Genomic DNA, 22,399 nt, shown 5'->3' with positions numbered 1-22,399 from the left:
AACTATATTTTGAAGACACTAACTCTGTTCGTGAACTTGTATGCTATATATTTACCGCTAGTTTACATTTCAGGATGAAAATGTCCCTATACAGTTAAGAAACACTGCATAAAAATAGGACAAAATCAACAAGCTTTACAATTCACGCAGACTACAAAGTAGAGCGGAATTAAAAATTTCAGCGGCATTTGTCATGTCAGCAATGTGTCACCAAGATGCTTCTCTGCAAAGTTTACCCATAAATCATGTCCTCTCAAAACTCATTTACATTGGAGAGCAGTTTGGTGTGACTGAACCATCAATAGCATCCATGAAATGTCAATATTCAATAAAAGACAACTCACTGACGCAGAGGACAGTCTGCATACAAATTTTATTTGAAAGCGAAAGCAAAATTGGATGAACTGAAATAGTACATGTGAAGTATAAATTGTATAATAAATTGTAGCTTTAGGTTTACAAATGTAAGAAAACAATACTGGTGTATACAGTACAGAGAAAAATATTTCGCCCCATTTTTTCCATTTCTGATCATTACGATAAAGACTTGTTTGAACATTTATTAAATTTAAATGTTTTGAATCCTTAAGCCAATGATATTATCTTATACATCCCAAATACATTAAAAAAAAAATCAGTTTCCAATGATTCTATTCATGAGCACTAAGACAGCAATTTCAGTTTCCAATTGATTTTATTCATTAGCACTAAGACAGCAAACATAATGGAATGACAAAGAGAGAAAGAAACCAGGGAACAAAATACAAGCAAACTGACAAGATGAGGAACACCTGGACAAAATAAGATGGCTGAGACAGTTGTTTGGAAGACACAAGGGATCGTGCTGACAAGTACAGGTGGACACAAAAAAAACAGATGGACATGAGAGAGCATGACCAAGACCATGTCCAGGCAGAAGCTGGATATGTTCATAAATGATCTCATAAAAACTGACTTGTTCCAAGAAGCGCGTGTGTCTACGAGAAGACACAAAAGGGCTGTCATGTATATGGCAAATCTCAAATGACACTGAAAGTCATCGGAAAACTGAGAAGAAGCAAAGACAAGTATTTGCCACAATGATTTGATGCTTCAGTAAAACCAAGATGAGGGACAGAAAGTCAGAGAAACCTGTTTCACTCACTTATATCTTTCAGCTATGAAACAAAAAATAAATATCATACCTGATTTGGAGTCAAAAGATAAAAACAACACTAAACTTGTATGTCGCTTTTCACCGGCCATCACACGCACATCATACATTGTTCAACAGTTTGGTGGTTATTACACAAGTTTAGCGGCAAAACAACCAAACCGTTATGAGCCATCAATACACGCTACATTCATTGACTACAATCGTGCTGGTCATACAAAATCTTAACAATCTTCAGACAGAATGAAAAATGCCCCTGAGGTGTTGTGAGCAATATGGGGATGACATCAGAGAAAGTTGATCAGATGCTTGGTGCTATGATATTCTGCTAATGCCTTTGCATAATTGATCTAGGCTGGGAGGGGCTGGGGCGTTGGTGGTGGTGTGAGGGCCGATTTGTGTTCAGAATAGCTCACATTTTTTCATTATGTGAGATGATTTTTTTTTTTGTACTTCAGCAGTTCAAAATCAAAGTCTGCTCTATTGTCAATTTCTTCTCATGTCAAGACACACACAGAGATCGAAATTGCATTTCCTACTATCCCACGTTGACAAGACAATATATATATATGAATATATATATTCATTGTATATGAAGGTGTGGCGTCAATTGATATACCGTGCATTATTTCACGAGAAATTATTTTATTTCAAACACTACAGTCTTCATAAAATGAAAGCAAAGCACAGTTAAACAACTTTTCAATGACTTAACCTAATGGTAGCTTTACACACCAGTTCATCTCAAGCCTCTTCCCAAAATACTGTGGTTACCCTTTATTGTGAACTTGGACAGGACATGAGGCAACCTTTCCACAATGGCTCTTTGTTCCTTGAAACATAGTGGACCTTGACACACCTGCTAATTTAGAGCTGCCAGCTCTTCTTGTTCATGTGATGGTCATCTTGATCCCTCATTAGCTCTCCTTTTTAGGGGGTACCTTTGGCAATGTACCACTATCTGAGCAATCTTCTCCTTACCCTGCTCAGCCGTAATGAGCAGCTCATGCCTCTCAGTGGCATGTACCTGAGGCAGGGTGCTAGTGAATAGCAGGTTAAGCTGTTTTATAAGGCAGCCTGTTGATTTTGTAAGCCATGCAGTGACTGCTATCACTTAGATCCTCTGAGCTGGGCAGAGAAAGTGATAGGAGGAGGGGAAGAGCTGAAAACGGGTTTATCCTTGGAGAAGCACCAATTGGAAGAACTGGGAATAGTGTAGAAAGAGCGAGACTCATTAAAAAGCAACGTGTTGGGTTATTCGCAAGCATCCTACGACTTCAATGTACTGTCATGCAGTGATGTATCACTCTGCATGGGGCCCTCCATATTCCTTATTCCTACTCTCTTCCATGTGTCTCACTTCTGACCAATTAAACACCCACTGGAATAAGGCAGCTGAGATTTCACATTGTGTATGAGGGGAAAAGTTGATGAAAGGTCATCTTAATGGCTTTGGGACTGTCTGATTTGTGGGTAATGTCTAAAATTCATCAGCAGCTATCCCCTATTCCCATTTTACGGTCTTTTTGCTTCCGACTTTTATCATTCATCATCAAGGGATGGGACTTGATCAGAAAGTAAGAATATTTCATTTATTGCATGTAAGTCGACCATTCATCAAATCTTATTTCATTGCATCTGTTCTTCAAAGGACACGAGAAATGACAAAACTTCATCAAGGGTTGTGAAGCATGTATCACAGATTTATGGCACAGATGTGGCCCTTTGTTCACAGATGAATATTATCTCATAATTTAAATACACCATCAAGAATAAGAAATTATATAAGAAGTAAGAATATATATATATATATATATATATATATATATATATATATATATATATATATATAAAACATTCTCATCCACAAGGTTGTTGCTCTACCACAAGTTCTAATCTAAGTTCTGGCTCCACCAAGTTTGCTCATTTATATCAGATGTAACCAGGATGGCCAGGTCAGAGTGCAACCGCATTACTACAGACAAGGAGGAGAAGCTAATCACGACAACAGAATGGGCGATGTTGCTATTTCTCATGCTGCCCATGTCACTCAGGCTGACACCATAAATCTCACTTATTTTCAGATCCAGAGGAGACACGGCAGAAATTACGGCCCAGAACACATTACCAGCAACCGCAGTGTGCTGAATGCTAAGAAAGAGATCCTTGATAAAGCAGACAGCCACTTCTCCCCAGATTATAGGACACAAAGACATCGCTCTAATACTCTGAGGTGAATTGGCTGGGAAGAGCAGCACAAACAAGGAAGCTACGTGAAAAGTATTTTTCTGCCTTAAGTACTCTAAATCTATGTGCATTCTTACGCCTTGCCTCCAACAAGCAGTGGAGTTTGCTTGTGTTTTGTAAAATGAACATTGGTTAATGTTTTTATTGTTATACAATGACCAATAACTACCAGATCTATGAGACTTTCTATGCGACATTGGTCCTGAAATGAGGTAGCTCAAAGCACATTATAAAAGTGTGCAGTTAATTACATGGTCTCTTTTGCGATGCACTAAAAATGTAAACTGTAAATTGTCAACTCACTGTGCAACTTTAAACTCTCGTCTCACAGTCAAATAATGCCATTATCGGTAATGCCTACCTTCACAGGCATCCGTGTTATTTCATATTCATTGGGAAAGCGCTGACTGAGAAACCCTGCCAATGCGCATCATTAGTACCCATTTTCGCAGTTAATTGTGCTGCCCATGTCTTACTGTGTGGCCCATTGATGCATCACTGTGAGATCCCACTGAGGCTTATTAGTGGCCTGCTCTCAGCTTGCTCTCAGCCTGCTGGGTCATCTTCAAACACAGTAATCTCGCATTACTCTTGGCTTCCACCATTTCTTAACCATTTACCAAAAAATTTCTAATAGTCTACCCTCTGGAAATCCTTGCAGACACAGAATTAATTTAAAGAAACGCTCAGTTTAAATGGGAATTGACTCAAGGGAGCGTGGAAGGGAAGGTATACAGTATATCCTTTCATGTCCAATTAGAACTTTCATTCTCCTTGCAGTCTTTGTGGAATGAAAATCTCTTAGGGGTGCCTTTTATAATGAATTTACACCTGTTGCCTCAGTTAAGAATAATCTCCCGTCCCATGCTAAGTGAATTTTATTGAATGAATGCCTCAAAATGACCTGGATACTTTTAAGTCACTTTTTTTTTGCACTTTAACTGACACAAAAGTATCAAATGTTAAAACAGATACACATACAGATTGCATATTACTCTTCTTTGATCCTATGGGGAAAAAGATGCCACAATACAGTTTTTGGTTGCTACTCTGTGAACTTAAGAGAATCCTGAAAACATTACACCATTGGAGATTTTTGCCTGATTGTCAGTTGGCAGCATTGTTCAATGTGCCTCCGAGATCCATACATCAAGCCACCTCATTTCAGAGTTATTTCTCAGAGCCTGGATAGGTCTTCTGTGAGTGACTCCAGAGAGCAAATGTTACCACAAACATATCTTACTGGACCCTCATTATCTTCTGTGACAACCCCAATGTGTGAATGTTGGCGTGTGTGATTAAAGGTTAAGACTTGTGTTCAGCATGATAAAGCAGTACTGATAGCGTCTATTGAAGTGAGGCTGTCATTTGCGCTTTTAAGAAACCCCAATTAAAAATGAGAGGCTTATTATTTGTGTCATCGTCTTTGCACTGCTTGTTCGTCAAATTCAAAATTGTCTGTTTTGCCATTTGTGATTTAGCGATTTGCAGCTCTTTACTCCAGCTTTACATTAGTAGCCTATAGCTTCAGGGACAAGACAGACATTGTGAGGCTCAAGGCTCTTATAGAAGATGGATGCCTTGGGGTGTTAGTCTGCCTGGAAGAAGAATATTTACTCAGAAGGCCTGTGAGAAAAGAGGCTACAGTACACGGCAGAAATGGCACGCATTTTGAATCCTCAAACTGGCACAGATGTCTCCTTGCAGTTCTTTACCTGACAATTAGTATAACCACAAATGTACTCTCCATTATTGACTCGACAAGTTAGCGTTGGAATCAGATTCTTATTATTGTGACAATCATTTGAGTGCAAGAATAAATTATAGACGTAATGAACTTTCTTTGGTAAAACTATATTACATACTGTATTTATTTGCCCATTTCTTTATTACCATGTTCCCACTTGGTATTTTACTATCAATCATCAGTGTCACTGATACTCTTGGATTTTTATTCCAATAACCAAAAAAAAAAAAAAAGGCAGTATTGTCCCTTAGTCCACTACAGGCGCTTCACCGCAAATGTTTTTTCCTTTAAGATACACATATTCAAGATGGATCAAACCTCTTAATGGGAAACAGCCACCAAATGTATGGCTTTATAAGAGTGTCTGTGTCACAGAAAATTATTCAAACGAAAAGACATGAATTACGTAGCCACATACTTTAGTTGCTAAATGAGTCAACAAAATGTTATTGTCCAATCTATAATTATATTAACTTAGCAGTCATACTATCAAGCTAACAATATCCACGAATTAACTGGCTGCGGTTATGGTATCGCAATGAGAAATCTTTCTCGTAATCATTCTCTTAAATGATGACCATGGTAACCATGAGTCGAACCTCACAACTCCAAAGAATTCTGTTGTTCTTTTACAGTGCTGATTATGCTCTGATTTCCTTCCATAGGATACTGAGATTTTAAACACAGCAGTCCTGACTGGGAAAACTGTTGCTGTCCCTGTGAAGGTGGTAACCATCGGAATAGACGCTTCAGTTATTGATGTCTCTGAAGCAGTGGAGTGTCGCACCACAGATGAAGACGTGGTCAAGGTTAGTGATATTATACTCATTACTTCCATAATAAAATATTAGTTTTCTGCTAGAATAAAATATTAATGAGCCTTTTACACTACCTTAGTGCTGCTGCAATCATGATATATACATCCACTTTGGAAGATTGGTTTGTCAGATTTACGGGGCACAATGTGATCCTCCTTGACTCTGGCTATTTTGTCATTTCAGTTTTTGCTTATTCCGTCCCATATGTTTCATAGAGATTGTTTTTATTCATCAAATGCCATCAAAACTGTTTTTTTTTTTATTTCCTCCCATCAAACACAATTAACCAAACAAATGGATCAATGACCACAAGGACTTAGAGTCACATGTTCAAATACTGCTGCAAAACATATAGCAGAGCCTCCATGAAGCATCCCCTAGCAGGCGTAGCCTCCCTTGCCTCCTCTGACCGCACATCCCTGCTGCGTACTTACCCCCTGAGTCGCCTTGACCTTTTGTTAACACCCTAGGTGTCCAGGTCAAGTCACTCAGGACATAAGAGCTGGGGATCAATCCTCGCTGATCACTGAGAACCAGCTGCAGTGAACCGCTGCCTTTCTCCTCCGATCAGGGTCCAAGAGCACTGGAGCCAGCCCTGACTAAGTAGCGCTTCCCCAGTGTTCTCCTCTCGGTTGTACCTACAAAAAAAGCTTCTTTCTTCTTGAGCAATCTTCTTTGTTCCATGACATCGCACGACCTAAGGAGATGCTGGATTCATTCCTTCCACTTCTTTGGGCTCCAGGGAAGGCAAACCTGCCAACAAAGTACCTAGAGGGAACTCACCTGTATTGCAGTAATTCTCGAGGGAATGGCTGAAAAAGAAAAGCTATTCTACTTCGCCTAGGTCCCGGTGCATCCTCGGCCTAGTCACCTAAACTGGACTAGGGGATGTAAATATTCGGGGTAAGAATTTCCAGAGCGTTCCAATTCGACATTTAGAGTCCAATCGTAACGTGTGTGGTGCCAGGTGTGCTGTAGCATGAGCGAGGCTAACCCTCATAGAAGACTGAGCCTCGATTAAGGTCCTTCCGCTCTGGACCACCACACCCTGCGTGCTTTGTTCCTAGAGTCGGAACTCAGGGGGGCCGCATACTTACCCCCTGAGTCGCCTTGACCCTTTGTTAACACCGCTAGGTATCCAGGTCAAGCCACTCAGGGCAGAAGAGCTGGGGATCAATCCACGCTGATCAGTAAGAACCAGCTGCGGTGAACTGCTGCCTTTCTCCTCCGATCAGGGTCCAAGAGCACTGGAGTCACTGAGCGCTTACAACCTGAGTCACCTTGAACCTTCGTTAACACCGATCCAGGTCAAGCCACTCAATGCAGAAGAGCTCAGGATCAATCCACCCTGATCAGAGTGGGAAACACCCTACAAAAGTATGCCCCTACCTTTTCGAGCAATCTCCTTTGTCCCATTGCAACGCACGTCCTAAGGGGATGCTAGATTTAATTCCCTCCACTTCCCTGTGCTTCATACACCACAAGGCCCCAGGGAAGACCAACATGTTGATGGTAGTGTTGCCAGAGGGTTAGTATTTCAGAAAGTTTCTGTACTCACGGTTCCCATTCATTCAGGGTCCTGGTGGCTTCCTCTTGTGGGTCCCTTGTGTACTACCTCTCATTCTCCGATAGTCACTCCAGGTAATTTGGATATACTTTCGAGCAACCTTTAGTGTGACTTTATTGGATTTCCGATTATTAGTCAAAACCTATTTTAATATTCTCAACCCTGAGTAGTGTGTCTTCAAATATGGTTGGGTCCTTTGTCACTGTTGTGTACAAAGGTTGCTTATCCATTTCATACCATCCACAGCAGCTTTTATTGGTATTCTATTTTACCTGAAGGTCCTTATTTTGGGTGTCCCTTACACTCATGGTACCATGATTTTTCCAAAATGGCCGCCACGACGTCCAGTCACCCTTGGCCACCCCCTGATGGCTATCCCTAGCATTGCGTTCGATTGAATTTAGGTTGGTAGGTTTATTTAGATTTTTTAGGTAGTTTTTTGGGGGAATTAAATTCTGCTTTTTTTTTTTTAATTTGGGTTAACCAAAATTAAATTCAAATCGGTCATCCCGTATTTAGAATATTATTGTGATAATTGCACATTCACCATATAAAAATACAAGTGACGTGCGGTGAGGTTCATGACTGGGGAGGCACTGACAATATTAGATATTCCATACATCAGCTTAACTACGGAAATTTGTTAATATAGCCACACTGTTTGAACACTTAAACAGCGACATAAAGAGAGAGAGCAGTTCTGTCTAACTGCATAGCCTGTCAACATAGGCAGCCGTGTGAATACGCAATCCTCAGAGGAGACTAGGCAGGAAGTTGGCCCCTCTGAGCGAATCGTCTTCGGTTTCACAATGACTATAACAATTCAGCGATTTTGGTTCAAAATGATACAAAACTATTGAAATTAAAAACATGATTTGACATCAATAAATATGTTGCAGATACAGTGATGTCTATGTTTAGCAAGTCAGTATAAATGTTTCAGAAAGTATAAACAAACACCAGGCACCTACATGAAAGAGTGTTTGATATTTATTCACAGCTGACAGCTTGTTCCAGTTGTCTCATATTTTTAGAGAGTCTCTCAAACCAAGGTCACAAGACACAAGAACACAACGCATCCCTTATAAGTGTGGAAAGTTGAGCGTTGAATCAGCAACTTTGTTCCTGTAGATTCCCACAAACTCCTAAATAATCTATGCGAAACCGTGGCGGGACTTTTTTTCACCGTAACATCTTGATGTGCCACCCCTGCTGTGCAAAAAGCTGCTTCCACTTTAGTTGAAACTATCAGTCCGAGAATGGGCAGCCTGAGACAGGTCAAGTTCAAGTAAAGCTATGATCACACAAAGTCAAAAAGGAGGATATTTTGTGACTTAGATCCACCTCATCTTGCCTGATATGGGAATATGGATTGTTAAGGGGCGTTCCGCAGGGAAATTAAACTGTCGGCTAAGATGTTGGAGAGGAAAAAGTCACAGCTCCACCCGTGGGATCTTTGGTCAGAGCATTCATCCTGCACTCTCATTGCTCTCAGTGAATTGAAACACAGAGTGACATTAAACCTGAATAATGAATCACTGTGCCCATAAAATGATGCACTCACTGGTGGCCTTGTGATGATAGTGAATTCAAAAAAGAAAAGGTCACCCAAGGTCACATTTTCTTTCCTTTTAACCTCTGTAGAGTTTCGCCTTGCTTCCACAAATCTTGTCTGACGTGAAGACAATAATAATTCTCTAGCCTCATTATTTTGCACGAACATTCCTCTTTCCAAATTTATAGTTTTGGCAGCTCAAGGGCCAACTGTATAAACTACTGCATCCAGCCCGTGCCTCGCATAAACAGCCTTATATCTACAGTAAGATGGTACTCTAGTGCTTTTGCCGGGTGCCTCAAAAGTCTCATATTTTACTTCATATCTTTTCACTGTTTGTTTTCATTCGTATTTCATACGCCGCAGGCAAAAGATTGGTAATTTGTGGTCAGAGCTGCACACGATCGACCTGCGTACAGTGACAATTTCTAATGTTTTGTAGCTATTATAACTTCTAACAATGAACCCTCAACCGATCTCCATGGCACAAAAGAAGAACTTTTCACCTCACTGATCAGAATCTTGAGTTCATTTCTTCACAGTTTCCATTTTCCACTACTCCACCTTCTTCTTGTTTGAGCAGACTTTCACTTTTGTTTGAGCAGAAGCACTTTTGTTTGAGAAGACCCACACTTCTCAACTCTGACCACATTCATAGTGAAAGGCATCAAACAGCAAGGCTAACAATGCAAAGATGTGTTCAAGCAGTAATAAGTAAGCAAATAAGTAAATTATGGGTTTGCATTTTTCTCTATTAAACATTTGCCATGTTAAGATTTGTTAACATTTTTATCTGACGTTTGAAATGGATCACCGCAGTGATGGTTAGTTTTAAACCTACTGTACTTGACACAGCATGTTTACGTTCCTCTTCATCATCAATTTTGTTTGATGAAGTGCCATTAGAGATGTCTAATGTAATGTTACACAAGACATCAAGACAGGTAAGGTAATTCAAATAAAAACTTAAATGAAAATTATGATAATCGTGTGAAAAATGGGCATTATAAAGGTCATGTTATGGGAAACAAGTGGGGTTAATTAAACCTCTTACTGATAAGTGATAATATGCGTTGCATTTCACCGCTTTTGATTGTGACTTTCCGTCTATCCATCCATCCATCCATCCTGAAGGGTTTCGTCAACTGCCATTATTTTTGATTGTTTGTATTTATTAACTTTTTACTTTTTTACTTCTACATTTTTATGTTTATGATGCAATACTGTACTCCATTTTCTCAACCGCTTTTCCTCACGACGGTTTTTGCTATTAGCTGTTTAAGAACTTGGCCAGTCGCTTTTCCTCACAAGGGCCTTTGTTTTAGCTATTTAAAAACTTGGCCATTTGCCATTTTTCTGTGTGAAGAGATTTCCATGGACTTAACATACAACTAATGCCTTCAAGTGAGCAGTGTTGTCAGCGTGGACGAGTCTGAATGGTTAATTGCTTGTCAAGGCAAAGACAGCCTCAGCCCACCTTCATGCTGTCTGGTCCCGTTGTTTCATATCTGCCATGGATTGTCTCTGTCTGGTAAGTTCTTAATTTCCTGGGCTGGATCCAGAGACAGGCTTAATGTGCGCTCTAAGTATTCTCCCGTTCGCTGCCTAATGTGTCTGATTAATGTGCCAGTGGATCCTCCCAGACATTTACGGTTCTTTCTGAATTGGACTGGCAGCGACTGTCTAATTCACACTTTGCTGTGAGGAGGAGTTAAACGGACACAACATGTTTATATAATGAAAGTCTGTTTTGGAGTTATATATAAGTAGGAGGTGTTATGAAATGTGTGTTAGGGGACAGGCTTCTTACATTTTCTGCTTAGATGATTGATGCCCGGCAGGAATAGATTTGAAAAAAAGTACCGTCGGCTCTTTCATTTTACTGTGATTGATGTCATATTTCATCAGACCTATGTACTTATTGCTTTCTTTAAAATAAATACCCCAATGTCTTCAGTAGAGGTGCGAGCAAAATGTCTTCACAAACAATTTCTTGTATTCCCATAAGTGATGAAGTAAGTGCATTGTATTTGTTACACGAGCTGTCGTCACTGATCCAGAAAATTTGCTATCCGCTTTGTTTGTAACTTTGTACCTTTGGGGATCCTCAGCAGAAAGATGGCGGTGAGACATGTCATATATAATTCGAGATCAGTACCAACCAGTTCAGGGTGTACCCCGCCTACCGCACAAAGACAGGCACAGTTTGCAGTAAAGATCCTGTGACTGTGTCGGAAGCAGCAAGCCTCCAAATACAAAGCTTGTTTCTCTGTCACAGAGGTGTGCAACAGCTGTTGCTCTTGCAAAAATCCGGTGATGAATAGCTGTTTATTTGCAATTCCTCACAGGAGAGGAACGGCCATCAAATTCCAAGTCAGAGAAGTTTGCCATTTCATAAGATTAATGAGGTTGATGAGAGAAAACATCAAAATCTGAAAAAAAACAAGTTCTGGTTTTGCCTTGTTGATTTACATCTCGAAGAGTGCATGCCTCAAAAAAATAAAAAATGAAAAAAATAAAAATAAAATATATATATATGTATATAAAATAGGAATGGATGCTTAATGCTTAATCATAAAGCTTTTAAAGAGAGGGCCTGGGGGATTTTGGACATCTTTTAAACTGATGCAAGTGAAAAACAAGCCAAGATAGTGTTTTCAAAGACAATATGCACAAGAGATAAAGCGTTGAATCTTTCTATCGCACAAAATTGGACAGGTCATTCTTTTTGCTTAGTAATTTATAAAACAGATGGCTTTGAGTTTGGGCATTTTATCAAGAGACAACTTCTGTCTTTTTACCAGTTCCCATCTGTTGGTACCTCTTTTAGCTGTAAGCTGAACTTTAAAAGAAGAGTCTATTTATTTTTTTCCTTGTGGTTCAAAAGATGTCCTTCCTTCCTTGCGTTTTTATATTACAAGTGGAGCAGATTGAGTACCTTTCATCTTGATCAAAGTAGCTACACTCAAGATTGCTCAGTCTTACAATCACCTTGGAGGGTGGAATGACCACAGCGCTCAGAGTATCCTTCACAGGAGTGCAAAAGCTGAACTTTATAACCGCCATCCTTCTTAAACCCTACTCCTCTTCCTCTGCAGGTGTCCGAAAGATGTGACTATGTTTTTGTGAATGGCAAAGAGATGAAGGGCAAAGTGAAGATGGCGGTGAATTTTACCTACGCCTACCTGAGTGCTCAGCTGGAGCTCAACGTGTGGATCCCTCGGCTTCCTCTCCAAATCGAAGTGACTGACACAGAACTGAGCCAGATCAAAGGGTGGCGGGTGCCCATCATGTCCAACAGTCCTAGGTAAGGTGCTGCATGATGCACTTATTGACACGTGTGTTCCCACAAATGCTCACAACCCTTCCTTAAACAAACTTGGTGTGGTGTGTCTTCTATCTTACTGAGTGGGCTGCATGGATTTTCTTTTAGTAGTGCTCAAAAACGGACAAGTAAGTCTTAAGTTGTACCAAGCAAGACCCAACTTACTGTGGAAAAAAAAAAAATCAAGCAAGTCACCACTAAATTTCAACAACATCGAGTGACGTAATTACCTGGTGCAGGAAAGTTGTCAATCAAGTTAGACAATATTGCCCCGTCAAAGCAAATATCGTAGTAGTAATAAAAATAAAAATAAATCACCTGTCCTAACACTGAACAGTTTGCTCCTTTTTAAAAGTTAAACAGAGATTATGATTGGTCAAATGTATTGCACTGAATTGTTTTGAAGTTGTATTAAAACTCAATATACGTACCTCAAATGTATTTCTATTCAAATTGTACAATTTTAAAAAAAATTTCTTCCTCAAGATAACCTATATATAACTTGTGATGGATTTTCTCTTGTGGAGCACTTTTCCAATTTCAAGGTTACTCAAAATACTTTGCACCGTCTCTTTGTTCACCTGCTAATGACGCAGCATTAGGTATAAATATGGGAATGCAAATCGAAGAGCAACAGTCAAAAGAAACGGTTTATACAGTTTTCAAAAACCAACGGGCCCTCATAAGTAGTTCAAAAGTTGAATGAACGATTGAACGGATAAATAAATAAATTAATTAATTAATTAAGCTGTATGACCACTATAGGCATATATGGCAAACTACACTTATACATAGATTATGTAAAATTGTTTTATTGGTACTCACTGAGGTATTTATTAAGCATGTATCACTGTTTGCATGACAAATGATGTGACGCTACAATGTATAGGCAAAAGCTTTGGCCCCTTTTTAGTCACCGCACTAACAGGAAGTGACATTGGAAAATTACACTAATGTGCTGTACGACCTCGGAATTTGCAGATAGGACAAAATAGTTTTATTTGTCTATGCCTTACCAATTCCAATCAGTTTTTATTTGGTCCGTGACATTTTTCTATGTAGAATTTATGCCTAATCTCTAAAATAATAAAATAACGGTCCTGCTATGTCTTGCAGACTTATGTCACAGTAATTGCAGTAGCGGGCAGTTGGGCCTTCAAGACCTTCTCTGCTTTCCCAAACACTAGCAGAAGCTCTGACCTACATTTACAACTTGAATGAATTGTATGAATTTATTTCCACTCGTTTATTATCTTCATTTCACATCTCGTGTCTTGGTTGTGGAGCTTCCAGTCATTGTGTTGAAGGGTATGTTGGGGCATAGTTTGGGGTGGCATATCCAGATTGGTACGATGTACGGGTATATTTCAGTACAGTATATTTCCTATTGTTCCCAATTGGGGGGCTCATTACGTAGGCCGTGGGCAGCGTGACGTATCTTGGTTTTTGGAAGCTGACTGACGATGAAGGTTGGGGATACTGATGTACATTCCGCTGCAAATAGAAAAAAATAATCTCTCACTGCAGAACAGTACCAGGCCATGGACCAATGTTTCACAAACCATTAGATCAATAAATTCCCACATCCAAATTCAATGCACGTCACTGGATAATTGTCCTCTGTGGGAAAACTAGCTTGATTTCAGACAGTGATGATTGCTTTTATCACTTGTGAAATGTGATATTTCAACTGTAGTTTGAATTATGACAGGGGTGGATGAATGATGATGGCTACCTCTTTCCACCTTCATGCCCAGTGACACTTGGAGGTTGATCAGAAAATGGCTGACCAGTGCAATACAGCTTGTCATTACAGCCGGCTTAAGGTGGCCTGCCATCGCACCTCTCAGTCATCAGTCGGAAAGACATTATTAGAGCTGTATTGAGGTCAGATGACTCCCCTGGGGGCTCATCACCAGCAGCATCTGCCAACATCTCCACTCTAACATTGACAAATTGCATCAATTGATGAAAAACTATGAGCCTACCTTGACTCTAATTACATTTGGAAAGTGTTGAACTTGTCGTCTTCCTGTGCACTGTTGTGCTATTTACATGTGCCCCCTTCTAGTGAGATGAAGAGCAAGCCCTGCAATTGACTAGCAACCATTGCAGTGTGATCGCTGCCGTTCATCCAAAGTCAGCCGGGACAGGCTTCTGCTCACCCATATATAAAAAAAGAATGGAGGAATGAAAGTGAAAACTCCCAGAGGTGTGCTGGATGACTTTATCAATAGGGACAGCCCGAGTGTGTTGTAATTGTTGATGCCAACATAACTGCTTGTTTTCTTTGTCATTTGCCTGTCTTTGTTTATCAGGGGCTAGCAGACATGACCTTTTAAAGTTGCACTCTGTCTCTTTGCGTGAAAGGCCAATGGTCCACTTTCCGTAAGCCTAGACGGGAAGCCAAGGAACTCCGGTACTAATTTGAGACAACTTCTCTCTGCTAGGCTGGCAAAGTTGCAGCTGCACTGCGGGAAAATAAGCACCATCAAGCACGTTAGTCGGATTGTTGCAAAAGCTCTCCTCTCTTAGTTGATGACTGGCACTGCGTGCATGCCTCACCCCTTCCCTCCCTAATCCTTGTCAAAATGGAGACAAGATAAGCCCTCACGAACGACAAACTTGTGTAGGAGTAGCACACAGGCATAAGGCATAGCACTTCTTTCAAATGATTATATAGAGTTTCTTTCCCTTCCTTTATACCAATAAAAATAATCTTTTTTACATCTTGTCTTCGCATCAGATTTGTCAGATAGAGCAAAACAAAAAAACAGATGACCTTTACATTATTATTTAAAGTATCCTCTGAATTTAAAAGTAGGAAGTGAGTAAGAACCAGGACAGTCTTCGTGTTGAGTTTTGTTTCTCAATTAGTTTAAGATGGCAAATTGTCTCCCCCAAGGGAACACTCATAATCGTGTTTGTAGAATAAATGGACATGAATTAATGACCAATGTTGTCTATTTCCAAATTCAGTAAATTTGTTTAAAAATGGCCCTTGCTGTTGAAAAAACAAATATGATGTAATGAGAGGACAAAAACAAATGACACTGCTGCCTCAAATTTAGGATAACAGTATTCCTACATTTTTTGAGAAAAAGACATAAAAGTCATGAGTAGGAGAGTTAGCGTTCATGAATATGCAATAAACGTGTCATGCAGGGCCAGTTTAGAGACAACAGATCTGCTATTTTAAGCTAAAGCAACAAGCATCCCTAATTCCGTGCAAGAAATTGCTACCCTGACAACTCAAAAGTGTTTTGCAAAGAGGAAACAGCTGCTCTGAAAAACAAATTTATTGCACCAACACAACGCCGCTCCATAGCTAAGGACCATACATTTCTCCTTTGCTTCATGTTCTATTGACAGTTTCATTGATACTACAGAGCAAATCACATTTCATTGCACAAAGATGTCTTGTTTTGCTTGAAAATGTAATCCGTTGTTGGCCTTGCTCTCCCACTCCAGGCAGCTTTGGCATCTCTTTTCAAACCTAGGGTCAAATTGACTCATGTTTGAGCATTTGGTTTTCAATATAAAAGCGCTTGATCTCTGCACTAAATAAAAATTACCGCTATATTCATAGTGTGAATCGTCCTGCCTCTTTACTGAAGCTCTTGTTGCTCCTTGTTGCTTTGTTGTTGAACCTTAGTGGCTGTGACGTTATTCCGATTTCTATTATCCACGGTGGATGCCTGACATCCAATTGCACGTGAAATGCGTCCAGTGTAGCTTTTCCATCTTTAATTCCAAAGTACACACATTTTCCTGCTTTTCCTCTGATACTTTTGAGGCAAAAGATAAAATATTGATAAAACTAAAAGTGGTGGGAATGTTGGACCTCCTGAATTAATGACAAAGCAGTTTCACGATTACAAAGGCCCACAAACATTTTAAATCAAGACTGAAGATCTGTGACAATTGTTACCCTACCAACTCATTGATCAAAAAATAAAGGCCAGAAAATCGAAGAATAAACATCAATGACGAAGAGGTGAATGAGAGATATACTGAAAGAACAATGCTATGTGCGCACCGCATTGATCCTCCTACAGTTTTGAAAACATTTCTTGATCTTCATCATCCTGCTGTTTGCCTATTGTGTGCGTGAATATTTGCCAGTTGTCATTAAAATGTGTCTCAAAAGCAATGCAGTGAAGCAGGTTTATTTCCTTTTGCACCCTTCTTATTATCAAACAGTATCATTCTAGAATGTCACCCTCAAATTCACGTGTCTCGTAATGAGTGAAGTTAATCACAAGCTCCTGAATTTGTAACTTTCCTAAAGTATTTCTGTCACTTTTTGAATGTTTTTGCACACGCACATCCATCTCATGGTAATTTGCACCTGCTTTAGTACTTTACAATCTAGCCTTATTGTTTTGGCGCAATTAGTGATTGTATGTGTTCACTGTCTTTTAATTGTGCCTTCAATTGCCCTGCAGGGACGAATACAGTTTTTTAAATTGAATTGAATTTTAGCAAATTGATTTGAAGTTAGCATGTCAATGTTTACATCAATCTCAGGGCAACACCATGTCCAAGTACAAATTGCCACCCCGACTTCAGATTCTGAGTCTTGTTCTGTAATTGCTAGGTCCACACGGGACAGTGAGGATGATGATGATGAAGACAGACGGGGACGAGGCTGCACTCTGCAGTACCAGCACGCCATGGTCAGAGTCCTGACTCATTTTGTTGCTGACTCTGCCGATCCCAGAAGCCAGACCAGCTACATGTTGGGCACTGATTGGCAAGTGGACATAACAGAGTTAGTGTGGGAATTTCTCAAGGTGGAGAACCCTCAGATCGTAAAGCTGCTGAACAGACGGATACTTATGGGACGTGGTGTGGGAATGACCACCATCCAGGTACGTCATGTAGTATTATAGTGGTGTCATATCAATGATAAAATACTGTCAATTATAACATACAAATTCAGTCATTGCAGTGGGATATTCGTATGGAAAATGGCAGGGAACTCAATACTAGGAATTTGGTTTCATACCAATGATTCTGCTTTCTAATGCCACTAACTGGCAATTCTTGCCGAGGTTGGGTACACTTTATGGCTAATAATCAATATTGTTTTGACTTCCATGTGCAATGCACATGGAAGTAGACTGCACATGTCAGTGCAATATACCCCTTTTTTTGTGGAGCTGGATATTCCGTCATAGTTTCAGCACAAAGCTCCCGTAACCCAAGATAAAGGGTCAGGGACAAGGTAAAAGGGGTTGTGCTCGCTTGGACTTAGTTGGTTCAACAGACAAATACTTGCTGGCCTCCCATGTGGCTCTTGCATCTTGATACTATTTTACATTTCCACACAAAATCTGCATAAAATCTGCTTCCTCATTTCTGATTTCATCTTTGGTCCACTTTTGACAAAACCAATGAGCAGGATGAGTTCACACAACTTGTGTCACACTTCAGATTGATCTTTTTGCATGTCAATATGCATGGAGGAAATAAAAGTTACCCTTCAGTTGCATAGGATTCATCATAAACAAAGTGTGACTGTCTGCCTCTGTTTTGGGGTTAAAGTATGTCTCTTCTCCAGATTACTAGTATGAATCAAAGAAATTGATTCCTACCTGCAGAAGGTTTAGAGTATGGATAACAACCGAGCGAAATTGTTCTTTGATCTACGTGGTTTGAGAAAGCGAATGGAATAAAAAGTAGTTTTGGGGTATCATTTTGGATTTTGCACAGGGGCTTGTGAGCCTTTTATGTGAGATGAAACACTTGGAGAGACATTTTCTTAAATCACTGATAACCCGCGCTAATCTGCTGTTTTCAAGACGGAGACATTTTCACAGTGGTCATTGGTGATTCCATTCCATTGCAAAGAATCACATCAATCAAACAGTGGTTTATTTTTTTTTTTTTTACATTTTCATCGGTGATGTTTTTTTCCTGTGTTGCTATAGTTCTTTCTGGTTATTTCTCCTACGACCTACACAAGCCACAATGTTTGCAACAGGAAATGAAAAAGATTTCATGAAGAAGCTGTAAAATAGACTCAGAGTCCATTTTGTCGTGTCACTTTTATGATATATTGAGAACTGATATACAATAAACGTCAAAGAAAACAATATTTTTTGAGCTCGCTGTACTATGTCTGTCTCGTGGCAGGTGCTGTCTCCTCTGTCAGACTCAATTTTGGCAGAGAGGACCGTCACGGTGGTGGATGACAAAGTCACCATCACAGAGTTGGGGGTACAGTTGGTCACAGGACTATCAATGAGCCTGGAGCTCAGTCCAGGAAGCAACAGAGCCATACTGGCTACCACCACCGCACAAGAGGTTCTGCAGAGCCCCAAACAGGTCAGAACAACTAAAGAACTGTCCTGATTAAGTTCCACAACAAGTAATTTTGCATCCAGTCTAAAGATTGTGCCAAACAATTCATGCCAGTGGCCGATTGTGGTGACTTCTGAAATGTAACCAAAACAAAACCAAAACATAATGCAACAAAATATGAACAGACATATTCAATGTCATATTATGATTAATGTCATATAATTAATGTCAATATTCACTGAGCCTTCATCTTACCCTTGTTAGTGCATGTGAATTATGTGCCCAGTTCTTGCCCTGCAAGCTGTCTTTTTCTGCAATGGCGTGAAAATGAATGAAGTGGTCTTTGGATTGATTGCCTATATAGTCAATGCTGGACTGAGTCTCCTGAGATGGGATTTAACACCTCCAGTTTGGAAGATCACTAAATAATTGGATGAAGATGAAGATGTGAATCTTTTTTTTCTTTTATGGGGGGTTATTGGTTAATACTGTAAGTGCCTTTGACTGGCAACATATCCAGATCCCTTTTAATCAATCAACAAGGATTTGCTCCGGCTTCCTTACCGCCCTGAACAGGATGAGCAAAAGAAGATGGATGGATGTATGGATGTATGGACGGATGGAAGAATGTATGGATGTATGGATGTATGGATGTATGGATGGATGGATGGTTGGATGGATGGATGGATGGATGGATGGATAGATGGTTGGATGGATGGATGGATGGATGGATGGATGGATGGATGGATGGATGGATGGATGGATGGATGGATGGATGGATGGATGGATGGATGGATGGATGGACAGTTGAATGGATGGAGGGATGGACGGTTGGATGGACGGTTGGATGGACAGATGAACAGATGTTTTGTTCTCAAGAATAGTTTCAGTGACTAATATTCACTGATGCAATAAACTTGAACAAAGTAAAACTGCCCTGTCAGAACAATATTATATTTTCAAAGGCTGTTTTTGATACGGATCATGGTTAGGATGCTTTTAAATGCAAAGCCTTTATCTGACAGCTAAACCATACTTGACCTTTCTAATCACACAGAATTAAATTTAAGTTTCTATAAATGTTTTTAAACAACCAAGTGATGTCTGTTTATTTGTTCCAGATATCACTAAGTCACTTCAGTCAAAACCTGAAAGTGAGAGTGTGACCAAATATGTTTCCTTGGGCAGCTAATAGAAGTAGCAGCTTAATCTGAGTGCATGCGATTGCAACAGCACAGTCTCTGTACCCAAATATGACTTATATCCCCAACTTGGACCTCAAATCATATTTTGCTTCCACTTCTCATTTCCCCAAGCTACCGTCATTGTGGGCGCTTTGATCTCCCCATCAAACATCATCTCTGAACTACTTCTTCACGTTTCTCGCCACTTCAGAGAATATTGAAAGACCGTATATTTTCTTCACCACGTGCAAAGTCCTGTGGTTTGAAGTCTAAATGAAACTGATGAATACTGTTTTTTTCTGTTGGTTTTACACAACAGTGCTGTACCAAAAAATGACTGTCAGGTCAACAAAATAGATTTGTGTTCAACAATACAATGGAAAGGAGATGATGAAAATATGAGAGTCAATTAATGTTGTGTTTTAGGGGTTAAAATCAGTAACTTGCTGAATGTAAAATGAATTAAAAAGTATGTGAGTATTTTAGCCCCTTGATTTCTAAATGCTCCTACCTAAACCTCAAAATCTCATGCATGTGTTTGGGCAAAATAATACTCAACATGATATTAATACATTGAGAATCATGTCCCAGTTTGTGAAATGAAGCTTAGGTTCCGCACTGTATTGTTCTTTCTCTGTACTGTTTGTTGTGTGTTGGTGTTTTCACAGGAGGCCTTGATCAGTGCCTGGTTGCAGTTCAGCGATGGTTCCGTGACTCCTTTAGACCTGTACAACTCGGACTTTTTTATCCTGACAGCCACATCCCTGGATGAGGACGTGGTGACGGTGCAACAGAACCCCTCGTGGAAATGGCCTGTTATTGTGACAGAAGCAGAGGGCCAAGGCCTGCTGGTCAGGGTAGAAATGAGTGTTTGTGAGATTTGCCAGAAATTTAAACGGCGTAGTATCCTGGCGACGGGCAATTGTAATGTTAAGGTGAAGTTTGGTTATAGTGACAGTTCCAGAGGAGGCAGCAACGATTACGGCACCGATGGTGAGGAGATGGAGAACAGAGGAAGGATGCCCTCACCCGACAGGACTGGGCTGGACGCCCACTACTATGGCAGCTCAATATCCGACATGGAGCAAGGGGTGTCCAATGGGGCCACCACTATTGGTAGTGCGATTGTGCGCAGACCCAATGGGGACAAACTCTCTGGTGACGGCAGTGAGAGTATGCCAATCGACTTTTCTGACTTCCCTGCTCAAGTGGACCTGCCCCATGGGCGCAACGTGGAAGACGACCTCATACAGACTGCTCGTGGTCTGACAGATCTGGAGATTGGCATGTACGCCCTCCTGGGGGTCTTCTGCCTTGCTATCCTAGTGTTTCTAATAAACTGCATCTCCTACACATTGAAGTACCGCCACAAAGAGCTGTCCGTCGAGGGCCAAGAGAACATGAACCACGCCCACGACTGGGTGTGGCTGGGAAACGAAGTCGAGCTACTGGAGAGCGAAATCAGTTTGTCACCCCAGCAGGATGAGCAGACCTCCATGATAGACTCGGGCAGCGGACTGGAGGAAGGCAGCCACTTGTTGAACGGGGGCTCGGCCCAGAAGAACGTTCAGAGCCAAGTGCACCGGGCAGCCGACGCCGGCTGCCTGGCCAAGGAAGGCAAGGGGGAATCGCCCACAACTAAGAGGAAGCGAGTACAGTTCACCACATTCAACACCATGCCCCCGGACAGCGGCTACCCGACTGTTAGCACGTTGACCCGATGCCACAAGCAGGACATTAAGTGGGTGTGTCAGGACGTAGCGCTCGCAGACTCCAAGGAGTTGCGCAATTACATGGAACGGTTAAATGACAGTGCTTTAAAAGAAGTGGCATAATACTGCACACTGATGCACTCATAACTCACCCTTTTGCCTTTCAGGGAAAAGTGGGTTTGGATTTAAAGTGAACTCGGACATTTGAGTGAAAATCATATCCAACCTGCCAAAGGTGCAATGACATCAAGGCTTGTCGCTTTGCCGCAAATGTAATTCGACATAAAAATACATTCATTATTCAACGAGGACTTGGTGGTATATATATTTTTTCTTTTGTTCCTCAGTTTTTGTTGTATTATTACAGGATTAGTATTTTTCCCAGTAGTGATCTGCTGCCGACAAAGCTGTGAAATTCAGATGGCATGTAGATTTCTTTTATTTAAAAAAAAAGGATGCTCTGAATGTTTAGGCACAAATGTTTGGGAGAATTGTGTAACATTTTGATTCTCAATTTCTCCCACCAAGTTGTAACTGTTTCAGGAAAATAAAAGTCCAAACGAAATGCGTGCATGTTGTTGGAAAGAAACAGGCAGAATGTTTTGTTCCTCATCATCCTCCCAAACAAGGCCAAGTGTACAACCTCATATGAAGCAGTGTATTGTTGCTCTGTATATTGTATTTTCAGAACATTGAAGGAATATACAGCGATGTCAAGAGCGTGTATCAGCTTTTTATTGAGTGCAGCGTCTTTAAACATCTCATTTGTCTGGATAACTGTT

General features: G+C 40.4%; 1 protein-coding gene across 1 annotated transcript in view; it reads left to right on the top strand.

Annotated features, from left to right (window-relative positions):
- LOC147057881 (transmembrane protein 132C) overlaps nt 1-21,740 on the top strand; it is a 77,878-nt gene extending 56,138 nt beyond the window's left edge. Inside the window, exons 5-9 of the mRNA XM_085910103.1 lie at nt 5,813-5,956; nt 12,186-12,394; nt 17,013-17,286; nt 18,554-18,745; nt 20,574-21,740. Of these exons, the coding sequence (XP_085766229.1) occupies nt 5,813-5,956; nt 12,186-12,394; nt 17,013-17,286; nt 18,554-18,745; nt 20,574-21,740 (1,986 nt within the window). The remainder of the gene's footprint in view (nt 1-5,812; nt 5,957-12,185; nt 12,395-17,012; nt 17,287-18,553; nt 18,746-20,573) is intronic.
- Nucleotides 21,741-22,399: the final 659 nt, after the last annotated feature.

Source organism: Syngnathus leptorhynchus, chromosome 4, assembly GCF_054491065.1.
Source record: "Syngnathus leptorhynchus isolate UIUO chromosome 4, UIUO_Slep, whole genome shotgun sequence".
In the NCBI taxonomy this organism is placed as follows: Eukaryota; Metazoa; Chordata; class Actinopteri; order Syngnathiformes; family Syngnathidae; genus Syngnathus; species Syngnathus leptorhynchus.
The sequence above is the reverse complement of the archived record's forward strand: the minus strand, read 5'-3'. Positions and strand labels throughout refer to the sequence as shown.